Raw genomic sequence first — 16,853 nt, forward strand, 5'->3', positions numbered from 1 at the left:
AAGCGCGGAATATTCCGCATACTTGCGACTGTCTACTATCACCAAGCGCGGAATAATCCGCGAACCCGCGACTGTTTCTTATTGTCAGTTGCTAAGTACTCTTTAGATGTGGCAGACCATATTAATCGCTTGTGATAGCATTTTATAGGTTTATTCTATACGTACATCAGTTTATTGTAAACAAGTTTTCCTTTTTCGCGATAATCTGTTGATTCCTGAGAATCTTTCGTGAGTATTTAAGTTTAACAAGTCCAAGTTTAAAAAACCATCTAATTTTATTATTTAAACTAAAATATAGTTGCCCCAATGGATTTTGAAAGTCTTGATTCGGATTCAAGTACTGATATTGGACCTACTCGAAAACGTGTCCGTAGGATTTCATCAAGTGATGACAGCTCAAGTGATGAAGTTGAACAGTGCGGCAATTTTACAAATGAAGGTTTCGTGTGGAAAGCCGAGAATCATACGCCCACTATACACGGTTTTTCTAGTGTTGTTGGTGCAACCGTAGATACACAAAATCGGTCAAGAAGGGAAATCTTTGAATTATTCTTTAACCAAGAATTAGTTACAAAAGTAATTACAGAAACAAATAAATATGGTGCAACCGATGAAAATTTTATACCTCTTGCAGACGATGAACTAAAAATATTTATTGCTGTAAACATTCTAATGAGCTTAGTTTGTAAGCCCACGATTCAGAGCTATTGGAGTACCGATAAAAGCTTAGAAACACCATATTTTAAAAATATTATGACCCGTACCCGATTTACGTCAATCGCCAACAATTTACATTTTTCTAGTATTATTAAATCTAAGGACCCACTTGTAAAAATTCGAGAAGTTTCTGAAATAGTAAAAAATACTTTCATCCGCATGTATGTACCAAATAAAAACATTTCGATTGATGAGTCATTAATGTCATGTAGAAGTCGCTTGCATTATATACAATTTATTAGAACAAAACGAGCGAGATTTGGCATAAAGTTTTACAAACTGTGTGATTCGCAATCGAGATACATACATAATTTTAAAATATATGTAGGAAAAGATAAAACCGTTACTGGATCTGCTAGTAGAAACGTCGTAATGAATTTATTGAAAGAAAGTCAGTTATTGAACAAAGGATACTGCTTATTTATAGATAATTGGTACAGTTCACCGATCTTATATCGAGAATTATACAGTATGAAAACGAATGTATGTGGAACCGCGAGAATTAATAGGAAAGAAATGCCTCAGGAATTCAAATCACAACAATTGCAAAGGGGAGAAGCTATTGTGTTTTCTACAAGAGAGATGGCGGCAATAAAATGGAAAGATAAGAAAGATGTCGTTTTACTAACGACTATGCATGGCTTAGAATTTGCTGAAACTGGAAAAATAAACCGATATACCGGACAAAAATGTTTAAAACCAACCGCAGTACAAGATTATAATCAGTATATGAGTGGAGTTGATGTAGGCGACCAAATGCTAAGTAAATTTCACACCATGCGAAGAAATAAAAAAGCCTATAAGAAAATATTTTTTTATTTTGTCGACATGATGTTGCTAAACAGTTATGTAATTTTTAAAAGTCATAAAAAAGATCGGTCATTTCATGTTTATAAACAGCTATTAGCTGAAGAAATTATTAACAAATATTTGCCCAATATAAAAATAAATAACGCACCTATCAATGATTCTATATCGCGATATACTGGCAGGCATTTTCCTATACGGATACCTCAAACCTTGGCAAAGGGTAATAAAACGTCAAAACGATGCGTTGCATGCTTATCTAAGTCTATTCGAAGAGAGACAATCTTTCAATGCCATATTTGTAAGGTAGCATTATGTATTGATCATTTCAAAGAATATCACGAAAAGTAATTTAATTAAATTTTCGTTGTATTATAAATAATTTTATTTCATTTATAAAAAAATATTTGTTTCTCCGTTTCTGTTAAAAAAAAATAAAATAAAATGTTTGATGTAAACTATTGCGTATTAATTGTTTTAGACACTGTTTTTGACAAAATTCATAAATTTTTCTCAACGTCGGTTTCACACCCATATGCCCAACAGCGCGCGGTGATACGCGACAGTTGTCTGTCGTTCGGCTCTGATGTTCAGGCGCGGCGGCCTAAGTAGAGCGATGATGCAAATGGGTTAAACTCTCTATAATTCCTAACACTAAGTTTTCTGTATTTATTATCAAATTTATTCGCATTCAGTTCAACTTTTAGCCACGCATGGTCCGTTATTTTAGGTTCATGCATTATCTGCATTTCTATTTTATTATTAGCAAAAATTAAATCTATAATTGTTTTACTATCTTTCGTAATTCTCGTCGGTTTATTTACACATTATTTTATGCCTAAGCTCAACATTGTCGTTTGTAACTTTCTTGTATAAAACGAATCTAACATAATATATCTATATTAAAATCTCCTATTACCATACATTCTCCCCGTATTATTAACTCTTCTATTATTAGAAATTTAAAATATTCTATTATTAGAAATCTCACGAAATCACCATGCGATGCACTCGGTGAATGATATATTACCATTATTATTCCTCTATACGATTTTTCTTTCACCTCAATTACAGCACACCAACAATTCGATTCTAATTTTTTTACTAATACTATTTCATATTTAACATCATCCCTTATATATAAAACAACCTCTCCTGTATTTCTATTTTCAGCATCACATCTAATTATACTATAACCTGGTACGTTCACTTCACTGTCTTCAATTTCAGCAGTCAATCTTGTCTCTGATAACGCTATGAATGCCGGATTTACTTTCTTCATAATCTGATGTTGTATCTCATCTTTATGCGCCATCAAACTTTGCGCGTTTGTACACAATATTATTTCCGCTTCCTTCTGGAGTTGCTATTTCGCATCTTCCCAGCCGGCTCTCCTCTTCTCCTCCTGTATCGCCCTTTTAAATGTTGGACATTCTGGGCTAAGGGCGTCGTGTTCATCACTTATCTTCAGGTTGTATGTTCGAATTTTAAACATACAATTTACACATTTTTTCTTTGTTGCCGTACATTCAATCACTTTATGATTTCCCGCACATTTGTGGCATGTTTCATCTCGCGTACAATTTTTTGCAATATGATAGTATCCCCAGCATTTAAAGCATCTTTTAACATTAATGTGATTGAATATAGGACATTTTCTCCATCCTACATTTAGTTTCTCTTTTTTCAACATCAATTCATGCGTTTCTTCATCTACTTCAATTATTATCGAACCTTCTTCTTTTTCTTTTCTTCTAAGTTGATTATTATCATTTCTTTTTTCTTTAACTATTTTCTTCACTATTCGCATTTGGAATCCATCATTTATTGCATCAATTCTATTCTGTTTCTTGATTGTAGTTATTAAGTCATCATCATCCAATCTCATTCCTTCTACGCTGACATTGATAATTTTTATTTTGGGCTTCATCTGCGGTGATTCCGTAACTTTGAAATTTTCTCCTAGTTCGTCCTGCACTGTCGCTTTCAACGTTTTCATTTCTTCTCCAGTCGATTCACTAGTTTTCACAATTGCCCTCGCAATCTTCTCGCGCTCACGAATATCCTCGCTCTTATCGATTGCAGCCATCGCGGAAAAGCAAAAATGTCAATCTCTCTCTGTCTCTCTTACATTTCACCTCCGACGAAGTATCGGCAAGGACTAATCGTTTTGCGGTATCGCGAACACGTTGAATCCTTTTCTGTATCGACCATCGTTGAGACCTTGTCTATCACTACGAATCTGTACTTGCACTGCCAACAATCGCGACACAACGCGCAAAATTCATCGTACGGCATATCGGTATTCACGTTATCGTTGTACATGTGTTTCAGGTTGGTACCATCCTGTTTGAACAGGATCAGCAAGTTCGCGTTGTCGCGTATCAGATGTTTAGGTATTCTCGCGTACGTCTGACAGAGATAAAAGCAGTCGACGCTCGAGTGCCGGCCCATTGAAAAGTACTCTCTCACAGCATCTTGCTTATTGCATGCCACGTCATCGAACACGAAAATCGAGTTTGGACGCGCCTCGCTCGGCGGAATGACGTCACTGTTGTTAGAGAACGTGAAGTAGCCGATTTCATCGATCGATGTCAGCAAATTCTCCAGATATCGATATTTCGGTTGTTGCAACGACTTTGAGTACACGTACACGTTTTCGAAACGTACACCGTGCGGACTTTCCAGCAGGCTTATCAGAACGTTGGTTTTACCGCAATTCGAGGGGCCGCAAACGATCGCGCGTATAGTAGTCGGTAGCATCGTACCATGCTTGCGCATCTCCGCGTTGCCCCCCATCAATCGTAATCTGTCGTCGCAATTCGTCACGCGTATCGCCAAAGGTTGTCGCACGAATCTCATTTTCACACTATCGACTGAGGAACGCTGGATCGAACGCCTATTTATAGGTGCGCGGAACCGCGAATCGCTCAGTAACAAAAATGTTCGTCCTACTGTCGAGACCTTCCGATATTTGCGATTTGAGCGCCGAACAGTTACAATTTGTACCGAAAGTTGTTCTGCTGCGAATGTGCGGCGATCACGTCCACTACCTGTAGGACAAGCTTCCGGAACATATAAAAGCGGATTTAGAGGTTCAACAATATCGGCGCTGTTACGAAAATTACAATCAACCGTGGCAGCGAACGCACATCGTTCTCGCGGCACACTACCTTCCAGCCATAGATTTGAGCGACGGTGATTACGAGCTCGGTCTAACAAATTTTGAGACTTATCATACGATATCGAACGTGAATTCCTCGAATAATAAATTTTATTTCGATGAGGATAACACGGAAATAACGATTCCCGAGGGATCGTACGAGAGACACGCAATACACGAGTTTTTGAAACGTGCAATTTCACGGAAACGCCCGCGACGCGTAGTTCGCTCCGGCAATCGTGTCGACAAACGCGGTGATATCACGGTGATATCGCAAGAGGAGACCGTTCGAGCGAACGGTGACGAAGACGAGGCTGTAGAATATCCGATAGTGCTCCGTGCTAATTACAATACGATGAATAGCGGGATCAAGTGCGCATTCAAAGTAAACTTTAACAAACCCAACAACATTGGATCGCTGCTGGGATTCTCGTCGAAGCGTATATTGCAGCCGGGACAATGGCATCAATCGGACATACCGATTAATATCATCAGCGTAAACATTATCCGCGTAGAGTGTAACGTGACCGCTGGTGCGTATGCAATGGCAAACGCGTTCATACGATACATGAATTTTGTTGTGCCTCCGGAGAGGCACGGTAGTTGGGATCGTTTGCCGGAAGGAATTTGGGAATTCGGGCTCCGCCTGAGAACTTTATTTAAATAATTCGGACACTTTCCACATTAAATAAATAGATTAATATCAGATTTATTTGTGGTTTGGTTTATTTACAATGTTCCCGCACTTTCGCTCACGTCGCGTATCACGATAACGGTTATCTTAACGTGCGCGTGTCTAGAGTCGAGTTTCGGTCTCGAGACTCGCCTCTCGCTTCTTCGTGTATATTTCTGCCGACTGCGTGGCTATTTAATATTATAATAATTATTGATATTCGTTTTGACACTCGCGGTTGTTAGAGATATTACTCGCGTAAAGGAATAAAGATTGCCCGCGTAATATTAATTAATGATCAAGACTGCCCGCGTAATATTTATGGTAAAGACTGCCCGCCGTTCGTTAGCGGTGGGCCTTTTTATTAACTCCCCTTGGTTTCCCAGGAGGGGATCGTTTAGCGACAAGACCATGCGTCGTGTCGCTCGATTTTGCGGCAAGATCCGGATGCAAGCTAAGGAGTTCTAAGTAGGACTTCTTTGCTTGCATTTTCGCAATTTCCTTTCTGCTTTTCGGTAGGACTTCTACGTTGCATTTTCGCAACATCCTTATTCCGCGTGCCTTGGTTTCCGCGTTTTCGTAATGGGTGATTGCGCGGTCGCTTGGGCTTCGCGCGTGGCTCGCGTTGTCAGCGCTTCGTTCGGTCAACGTTCGTAACGTGATCTGTATTCGCGTTACACGTTGAGCAATATCTTATTGTATAAAATAATATCTCTTTAAAATAATATGTATCTAATAATTCGTATATAGCCTTCTCGGGCTATAACAATTTTCACCGAGCGTGCCGCCAGGATATAAGATATCGGAAACGCCGGCGCAGATCATTCACCTGCCGATCATCGCGCGGAGCATTACGGATCTAACGATACGCGTTGCGGATCAAGACGGACGATTGCTCGATTTTCGAGGAGAAGAGATCACCATCAGATTGCACGTACGACGGCGACAAAATTAGCGATACATGAGATGCTTGTGCTGAGCAGAGCGAAAGACGCGAGAGATAATGCGACAACAACAACAACAACGTCAACATTCGCTAATATCCAATTATCCGGTTGCACCAAGAAAAAGAAACTCAACGCATCGAACGTTGAATTTTAGCAATCTTTGGGTTTCGCGGTGCGAAATATCTGAGAAAACATGACCGATATCTTTAACATCGAAGGCGAGCCGGTCTTTAACGATCGTATCGTCAAGATCGAGACTCACACGTACAACCCATGCGCCAATACGACGTTTGAGCATAGCGATGAGATACGAATACCCATACAACAACAGGATCTGTATACGTTGCCGTATGAGAGTTTTCTATACATCGAGGGAAAACTAAAGATAAACAAATCAGCTGAAGGGATTGATGTGGTACTGGGAAATAATTGCGTCGCGTTCATGTTCGATGAGATTCGATACGAACTCGACGGTGTGGAGATTGATCGTAGCAGAAATGTGGGAATAACCAGCACACTCAAGAACTGTGTAACGATATCATCCGATAGAACCATAATTATGAGGAACGCCGGCTGGGATGCGCATACTAACACGAATGGATATTTTAATTTTTGCGTACCGCTCTATAAGTTATTGGGATTTTGCGTGGATTACAGGCGCGCACAGTGGGCCAGGAGACCAGGAAAAGTGGCCAAAAGTCGACTTTAGAGATGAGGTCAGGCAAATGTCCTGTCGTAATCTTGATAGTCTAAAGTAGTTATTTTGAAAATTTCACTCGATTTGATCGGCTGCTTTTCATTTGACAACAACTTAAATTTTCAAAATCATATATGCAATCAAAGATTTTACTTTCCAAATATTTGATTAGTACTGTTGTATTTCAGCAAATAAAAAATCTTTTATTATTTTTCATCCATTATTATATATAGACAAATCATTATAATAGAGCACAAAGTAAATAATGCAAAAATTAAAAAATGGCGTAACTTTATTCTCATATATTATTGAATTTCGATGGTTCGCGCATACTTTCAAATCGTGGCTCCTTTAGGCTCCGCTAGTTATCGATATTAATAAGGTACCATTGAATTCTTTTGAGTATGTACTTTAAGAATATGGCGCCCACTTTTGCCCGTTTTTGCATAATTTGAAGAATTTTATAATAATTTGAGACTGTGCGCGCATGCAAGATGTAAAAAATTGGTTTGTGCGCATTGTGTACCATAACCAATATCGATGTTAAAAATACAGTTTAGTTCAGAATTGTTGAATAGTATGTAATATATATTTTGCAAATGAACATTATATTATTTTGCTAATATAAACAAATATATTGTGATAACCAGAAAAATGGACTCATTAAACATTATCATATCTGTACTATAATTATTGCAGTCTTTCCAAAGAGAGGGAGAGATAGATTTATATACACGTTATTAAGTCCGCATAATACACTGCATTTCCGTCATCGCATGCCAACAAGAGTATTAATAAATATATATTATGTTTTATTAAAAGTGTTACAACAGTTTTCCTCAATCGAGTCAGATTATCAGGTCTCACATACTTAATATTCTTTTTCGCCAAAATGTATTAACTATATATTACGATTCGATAATGCTCGAGTTGGCCGCAAGGTGGCGATTGAGTGGAGTCTAAACTCGTAAGTAAAATAACATCAAATGTATAATATATACTATATGTTTGACTGAGGAATAAACTGGTTATTTCAAAATTTTAAGATTTGGAACTTTGAAGGATTGAAGATTTGAATGAAAAATAAAATTTATTTGATTGAGGTTATTAAAAAGCGAATATCTCTTATAGTTAGCGGTTCTTAAATATATGATTCGACTACTTTCTCTTTCTGTTTTTGTCTGTTTATTTATTTCTTCCTCTATCTCTACTTTAGACATACAGATGTAACGCGGTCACCTCGCTCGACGCTCGGATCGGCTCGTCGGTGTCCGGGTTCGAGAGGAGGGGAGACTCAAGCTTACGAAACACAATATAAGTAGAAAAAATAGTTTATTTAAATAAAGATATGTACAAAGTAACATGCAGGGCCAGGCGATGTTGGTCAGCGTGCGGTCGGCAGAAAGCTGGTGTCAGGCGCGGGCGTGCAAAGCGGTACGCGGCGAGAAACGCGGCTTAATCGCGATAGTGCGGCTTTATTTACAGACGAGCTTAAGATTACGGCGCGGTTATAACTAGCAGGCTTATTTCTAGCGGACTTATTATTAACAGGCTTTTACTACGACGCGGTTAGAACTAGCGGACTTACGGCTAACGGTCTTAAGGCTACGACGCAATATCTACAGGTGGCTTATTACTACGGTTAGGCTAGGTAGGTGGGTATTGCCGACAGGCCCGAGTGTCACGTCGGGTCCGGCCTTGGCAACGGAAACCGGCGAAACCCGGTAGGGCTGAGCGAAACCTCAGCCCGGGTAGGTGCTAGGAGCCGGCGAAACCCGATAGGGCTAAGAGAAACCTTAGCCCGAGGAGCGGTGACAGGAGCCGGCGAAACCCGACAAGGCTAAGAGAAACCTTAGCCCGAGGAGCGGTGACAGGAGTCGGCGAAACCCGACAGGGCTAAGAGAAACCTTAGCCCGAGGAGCGGTGACAGGAGTCGGCGAAACCCGACAGGGCTAAGAGAAACCTTAGCCCGAGGAGCGGTGACAGGAGTCGGCGAAACCCGACAGGGCTAAGTGAAACCTTAGCCCGAGGAGGTAGTAGGTACTGGTCAGGTCGGTGTCGGGAGCTGGATGTCGGGACAGGATCTGGTCCCGATGTCTCGGTCGGCCGGGCTTATATACCCGGCCGGGGCCTCCCACTATATTGTCGGCCCGGGAGTGGGGTCGATTCCGCGTGGGGAACCGTGAGCGAGATAAGGCGAGTCGAGAGCGAGAGCGCATGCCCAGCGAGATAACGCGCCTAGTGTGAGCGGGACGATGCGTGTGCGAGCGAGAGAGCGTGCGCGGTGGTTGTGCGGGCGGGATAGGTAGGGTAGGGTCGAGTAAGCGAGGCAGACATGTTATGGTACATACATATATATATTTTGCCGTAGTAACGGCCCTGCCGTTACACAGATCATTTGTAAAAATGTCCACATTCACCAAAAAAGAAATTCTACAACAAATTTCAAATTTCCGTCAAATAGATTTGGGTATACAATATATTTTGGCGAAAAAGAATTTAATATTAAGGAGGTGAGACCTGATGATCTGGCTCGATTGAGGAAAGCTATTGAAACACTTTTCGCAAAACGTAATATTAAATACAAAGCCGCTAATAGAATGAAAGAGAGATTCGAGCAACAAAATAGCGAGTGGTTAATTTCGGAAATTTGAATTTTGAATTTTTTATATCATATTCGCTATCAGCGACCTCAAACACCCCCATATATCCAGTTTCATTGAAATTGATCAATATTTATGAATTTCAGTCGCCATATTGAATCCGCCATTTTGAATTTTTAGATTATGATATCATATTCGTTATTAGCAACCTCAAAAACCTCCATATATTCAGTTTTATTGAAATTGACCAATTTTTACGAATTTCAGTCGCCATATTGGATCCGCCATTTTGAATTTTTAGATTATGATATCATATTCGTTATTAGCAACCTCAAAAACCTCCATATATTAAGTTTTATGAAAATCCGACAAAATCTTGACTTTTGGCCACTTTTCCTGGTCTCCTGGCCCACTGTGCATTGGAGGGGGAAGTTACCAAACCTCTCCAAAAAAAATTAATTCTAGAATTTTGGAGAGAAGTTTCCAAACCTCGACAGAAAACTCTAGCTCCGTTAATTGTGAGGAGGGAAATTACCAAACCTCTTCTGAAAAACTTAATAACCCAACCATTGGAGGGGGAAGTTACCAAACCTCTTCAGAAAGAATTAATTCTAGAATTTCTGAGAGAAGTTTCCAAACCTCGACAGAAAATTCTAGCTCCGTTAATTGTGAGGAGGGAAATTACCAAACCTTTTCTGAAAAACTTAATAACCCAACCATTGGAGGGGGAAGTTACCAAACCTCTCCAGAAAAAATTAATTCTAGAATTTCGGAGGAAAGTTTCCAAACCTCGACAGAAAATTCTAGCTCCGTTAATTGTGAGGAGGGAAATTACCAAACCTCTTCTGAAAAACTTAATAACCCAACCATTGGAGGGGAAGTTACTAAACGTCTCCAGAAAAAATTAATTCTAGAATACCGGAGGGAAGTTTCCAAACCTCGACAGAAAATTCTAGCTCCGTCGATTGCGAGGAGGGAAATTACCAAACCTCATTACGCAACCCGACACAATCTAATCCCGAAGAAAGGGAAAATTTTCATACCTTAATGGATATTAGGTTTCCAAGAATTGGATTAACATCGGAAAATAATGATAATAATAAAAAATCCTCTCATGTCACAATAAAAGACCTTCTTGAAAAGGCACAAAAATATAAATTAAATATTAAAGATTTAGATATTGAAAATAATCGAAATATCAAATGTAAAAATAAACCGTCTTCGAAAATTTCAACAGCGTTATTGCATAAATCTCAAGAAATTGTAGATAAATTCATGCAAAAACATAAATAAAAAATTAAAAGGAAGCAACAAAATAATATCGCCATTTCTGATCTGCATAATTGTTTAATAATATCCGAAGAAACGAAAGAAGATAAATTTACACAAATTATAGATTTATTGCGATTAGAACACTTGAATAAAAAAGAACAAGAAAACGTGATAAAATTAATAACAAACAGACAAAATCGATTTCATATTCCTGGAGAAAAATTAACCGCGACTCATGTAATACAACATCAAATACCAACTACAGATGATCACCCAATTAATACTCGTCAATACAGATTTCCGCAAATACATAAGGAAGAAATAAATAAGCAGGTAGAAGAACTCCTGGAAGGAGATATAGTAAAACATTCGCAGTCACCATACAATACGCCTATATGGATAGTGCCAAAGAAAGAAGATTCAAAAGGAAATAAGCGTTGGAGAATGGTTCTCGATTTCCGTGCCTTAAACGATAAAACTATTGGAGATGCTTATCCTTTGCCAAATATTATCGACATATTAGATCAGTTAGGAGGAGCGCAATATTTCTCAATATGTGATCTTGCGTCCGGATTTCATCAAATAAAAATGGATCCTGCCGATAGTCATAAAACAGCTTTCACCACTCCATTCGGACATTACGAATTTGACCGAATGCCCTTCGGATTAAAAAATGCTCCTGCAACTTTTCAACGCTTAATGGACTTAGTATTAACAGGATTACAAGGCGAGGAGTTATTTGTTTACATGGATGACATTGTTATTTACTTCTTTAGAAGAACATGAACGAAAATATAACGCATTAATAGAGCGACTTCGTAAAGCTAATTTAAAATTACAACCTGATAAATGTGAATTTTTAAAAACCAAAGTAACATATCTAGGGCATGTAATCGGCAGAGACAGAGTAAAACCAGATCCGAAGAAATTAGAAGCAATACAACATTTTCCAAGACCAAAAACATCGAAAAATATTAAACAATTTTTAGGCCTTGCCGGATATTATCGACGATTTATACCAAATTTCTCTAAATTAGCAAAACCACTAGCGAATTTATTAAAGAACGATACTCGTTTTGAGTGGACATCTAAACAAGAAGAATCATTCGAAATTTTAAAGCAGAAATTATGTGAAGAACCAGTATTGCAATATCCTGATTTTTCTAAATCATTCATTTTAACCACCGATGCTTCCGGAATAGCCGTAGGAAGAATACTTTCTCAAGGAGAAATAAACAAAGACCGACCGATCGTTTACGCCTCTAGAACCCTCACAGACAATGAATTGAAATACGACACGTACGAAAAGGAAGCATTGGCCATAATCTATTGCGTTAAACATTTTCGACCGTATTTATATGGAAGAAGATTTACACTTGTCACAGATCATAAACCATTAATGTGGTTCAAAAACGCGCAAGATGCTAATATGCGAATACTCCGTTGGAGGTAAAAATTATCAGAGTACGATTATGATGTAGTATACAAAGCTGGCAAAACTAATGTGAATGCAGACGCTCTATCGAGAAACCCTATAAATCTGGAAGAAACTTATTGTAAAATAATAAAGGATCGAAAATTGCTAAATCCAGAAGATCCTGAAGATGCACAACTAATTGCCGAATTATTAGAAAAATCTGATAGCGAAGGAGAAGAAGAAGAAGACGACGACTTCTATTTATATCTTTCGGATAACGAAGAAACCGAAGAAATAATACCGGAAGGTCATTTATTTGATAATACTACGGATACCTTTCCGTTTACACCTGCAGAATTAAACGAACCAGATTATTCACCGATTATCGAAAAGGCTCTAATTCATAATTGCCCTGCACTGAATAAAATTCAAACGAGAAGTCAAACAATAAAACAAAATACTGAATAAAATAAAATATCAAATGAATTGGATAGTAATGAAGAAGAAATTGAAGAAATAGAAGAAAGAAATGATCCGCCAGACAAAGATTTTGATAGTGAAAAGGAAGATGAGGAAGGAGACGAGGAAAACGTTATTAATCGAAATTTAAAAGCAAGGAAAGCAAAACTTATGATTACCGAAAATAGATTAATTAAAAACAACATTATTGACTCTCGCGAATTATTATTTCTACGAAAAGATAACGTGGCATATTTTGTTGATACACAAGGAAAACCGCTAGATTCTGGCTCGCAGAAACTATTCGAACGAAACGATTTCCCGAGCCTAGGATCTCTTGTCTTAGGCGAAGCTAAAGCCATAAAATATAAAAATCATTACCACATGACCTTACCCATTAGTGAAGCTCAACGGGAAGGCCCTATAGTAATTCTCAACCACATCATCAAAACTTTAAAGGATTTACAACGCATAACAGAAAACTTGAAATTAGAAACAATCAGTATAGCAAAAACCGAATTTATTAACAATATTCCCTGGAATAATATTAAGTCACAACTACAACTAATATTCATGGACACCTCAGCCAAAATAATTGTTTGCCATGGACAAATTAAGTATCCGCCGAAGGATTTACGATCCATTATAATCGGCGAAACGCACTGTTTACCAACCGGGGGACATCGTGGGGTTTCAAAAACATATAACAGGATAAAACATAATTATTATTGGGAAAATTTAAAATCCGACGTTCAAAAATATATACAACAATGTTTGCAGTGTCAATTGAAAAAACTCGTTCGTGTTAAGATCAAACAGCCTATGATAATTACAGACACACCTGGATCATCTTTTGACAAAGTAGCCCTGGACATTGTAGGCCCATTGCCTAAAACAGAGAAAGGAAATGAATACGTCTTAACACTACAAGATCAGTTAACTAAATTTTGCATGGGAATACCGTTGCAAAATCAAACCTCTGAAACAATCGCAGAAGCTTTCGTGGACCGTTTTATTTGTGTGTTTGGATCACCAAAGGTAATATTAACGGATCAAGGAAGAAACTTCATTAGCGAATTAATGAGAAAGCTCGCTAAAATATTTAAAATCCGCAAGTTTCGCACTACAGCCTTCCACCCGCAATTGAATGGGTCTTTAGAAAGATCACATCACGCATTAGGAGAATATTTAAAACAATATGCGAACGAACAAAAACAGTGGGATAGGTGGATCAGCCTCGCAATGTTTAATTATAATACCAATGTCCATGAAGCAACAAAACATACACCGTATGAATTAATTTTCGGAAAAATAGCTAGAGTTCCTTCGAACGAGGTTTTAGCTCCAGAAGATAAAATGGCAAATTACGGTGAATATTTAGTAAATCTCGTGACACAACTCCATACAATTCAAGGGAACACTCGTAAAAACGTTATAGAAGTAAAATGCAGGTCAAAAGGGTCAATCCTCAGAATTTCAAGCCTGGGAATCATGTGTTTTTACGAAAAGGGCCGAAACCAGGCAAATTCGGAGATCATTACACAGGGCCTCATGAAATATTGGAAATACTAAACAAAAACAACATAAAAATTAGAATAAACAAAAATAGTCGAATCGTACATCCCAATCGCTTGCGAACCTCCCACATCAAAGCAATTAATGAACAACTGACAGCAAATAGAAATAAATAATTTCTTTGTAAAAAAAAAACCACACACACACACACACACACACACACGCGAAAACAAAGTATATATATATATATATATCCATCTAAATAATATCTGGAACTAAAAATTTCAGATGGATCGAGAAACGAGAAGAATAGTCATAATGATCCTATTAGCGAGCTTGCCATCAGCATATGAAATAATAGGATATGACTGTGGCTCGGCATCCGCTAATCTTACAACATTATCGTTATTAATGATATTCCTCAACAGCATGTAAATTCCAGTAGAGTTTATATACAGCTATTACAAATCAATGAATTCGAATCAGTAAAAGTAATACAATGCAAAGTCGAGATCGACCGTTTAATTAAAAAATGTGGGATGTTTTCTCACACCATGGACGTATTTAATGGAAAATATGCATATGTACAAGAATTATCTCGAGAGGCATGTCAACGCATGCACACTTACGGCACTTTCCTATTATCTGATACTTATATAACTGGACTCAAACCTAATCAAACCACAACTCGACCCGTAATATTAGCTGGTCGTTTAGATAACGATGGAGTATGTTCCGAAAGCGTTTACTCCGATCCGTATGGAACTTGGGCTGAGGTTATCGTATTAGGCAGCGTTAAAATAACGTTGCAAGATTACGTAGCCGATGTGCGAATAAATACTAATAAGGTGCAATTTAGATCAGGTGTAGCCTGCGAACTCAGCGCCACTCATTGCTCTGATATAGAAGGAGGGGATACCTTCTGGGATCCCGTATCTGCGGATTCTTGTAAGTTTTCCAATTACGGGATATTGTATGAAGGATATGCCGACAAAATCATTGACAGTATAAACCAACAGGCTCAGGTAGTTTATTCACTGACTACACAGAATACCCTATTCGCTTTAATTAGCAAGGGAAAATATATAACTTGTGGGTATACGCTTACGCGTACGGAACATCCAAAATTAATTATTTTCGAGACCACGCCCGGCATTACTATTTTTAAGAAATCAACTCGTGCTACGACATTTTTATGTATATGAACTCTAAATTCGTATATGTCGAGAAACATATTCGCACACAAATAAATCAATTATACCGGGATATTTTGCTACAACAATGTAATCTTGAGCAACAATTGCTGCAAAACACACTGGCAATAGCTACTCAATCACCTGATATTTTCGCATACCATTTAATGAAAGGTCCCGGTTACATGGCATTGTTGGCAGGAGAAGTAATTCACATAGTCAAATGTGTACCGGTCGAAGTAAGACTAGCTCGAACCGACAAATGCTATGATCAATTACCAGTACTGCGCGGAAATCAAACATATTTTTTAACACTTCAGACGCACATTTTGTTGCGTCAAGGAATACAAACTGCATGTAACGCATTCGCTCCTGCCATGTACCTCTTAGGAGATTCTTGGTATAAACTCACGCCCAGACCGGTTGACACTATGCCACCTACAATTATGAAACCTTTAACTAAACCTACTTGGAAATATACAAGCCCAGGAGCACTCGCCACAAGTGGAATATATACTGAAAATGATCTGGAAGACTTAAGAGATCACATAGTGTTCCCAGCTGAACGGTACTTAATAGTATAGCGAGAAGAGTAATGGGAAGATCCGCATCCATACAAGGTGGCTCCATTTCAAATTTGTTAGATAAAAGCGTTGTGGAAAAAATTGCAATCTTCACATGGCAGAAATTTTGGGATAAATTTTTAATTTTTGGGAATATTAGCGCTGGAATAATCGGAATTTACTTGGGTGTAAGAATTTTTAAACTGATATTGGACAGAATAGTACACGGCTACGCTCTACACACAGTGTATGGATGGTCCATATATTTAATAGGGGCCATATAGGATTCTCTCACTCAGCTGTTATTGCACTTAAAGCGGGCGCCTCCTGTTAAAGAACCCACAATCCCGAGCCCTAACCCTCAGAAAAATGAACCTGAGCAGGTCATTTATACTGAAGTTAAGAAACAGCATGACTGCGTTTATCCTTCTCTCCCTACCAAGCAGAACCCAAGCTATACATTGCAACTCAGAGAATAAAAAAAAAACAAAAAAAAATATATATAAGACCCCATTATTGTCCTTTCCTTCTCCGCTTCCTTTTCTTAACTAATGTCAAACATGAAACCGCTAATTAAACCAGGATTCCGCTCTTTTATAGAATATAATAACATGGAGATTAAGGCTATCAGTACAAGCCACCTAACTCGCTCACGCCTGGAAGTAAGGATTATACGGATATTATCACCATTGCTGTTCTGGGTGCAACTTAAAAATAGCGAGAAGGACTTGGAAGAACTGCAAGAAGAGCTTAATTTTTACATGCCGAGGAAGGCTAAACATTTGCATTATTGGCCACAAGACATAAAGGAAGACGAAGACGTCGTA

At 38.3% G+C, this 16,853-nt stretch overlaps 1 protein-coding gene and 1 pseudogene across 1 annotated transcript; both read left to right on the forward strand.

Annotated features, from left to right (window-relative positions):
- The first annotated feature begins 306 nt into the window (after positions 1–306).
- Positions 307–2,773, forward strand: LOC138942490 (piggyBac transposable element-derived protein 4-like). Its single transcript, XM_070312727.1, has 4 exons — positions 307–760; positions 1,145–1,480; positions 1,710–1,830; positions 2,698–2,773. The coding sequence occupies exons 1-4, from the start codon at positions 307–309 to the stop codon at positions 2,771–2,773; spliced, it is 987 nt and encodes a 328-aa protein (XP_070168828.1).
- An 11,815-nt stretch (positions 2,774–14,588) lies between these two features.
- LOC138942491 (uncharacterized) lies at positions 14,589–16,505 on the forward strand (annotated as a pseudogene).
- The last annotated feature ends 348 nt before the right edge of the window (positions 16,506–16,853 follow it).

Source organism: Polyergus mexicanus, unplaced genomic scaffold, assembly GCF_030449975.1.
Source record: "Polyergus mexicanus isolate NDT 795.1 unplaced genomic scaffold, iyPolMexi1.0 SCAF_22, whole genome shotgun sequence".
NCBI classification, from domain to species: domain Eukaryota; kingdom Metazoa; phylum Arthropoda; class Insecta; order Hymenoptera; family Formicidae; genus Polyergus; species Polyergus mexicanus.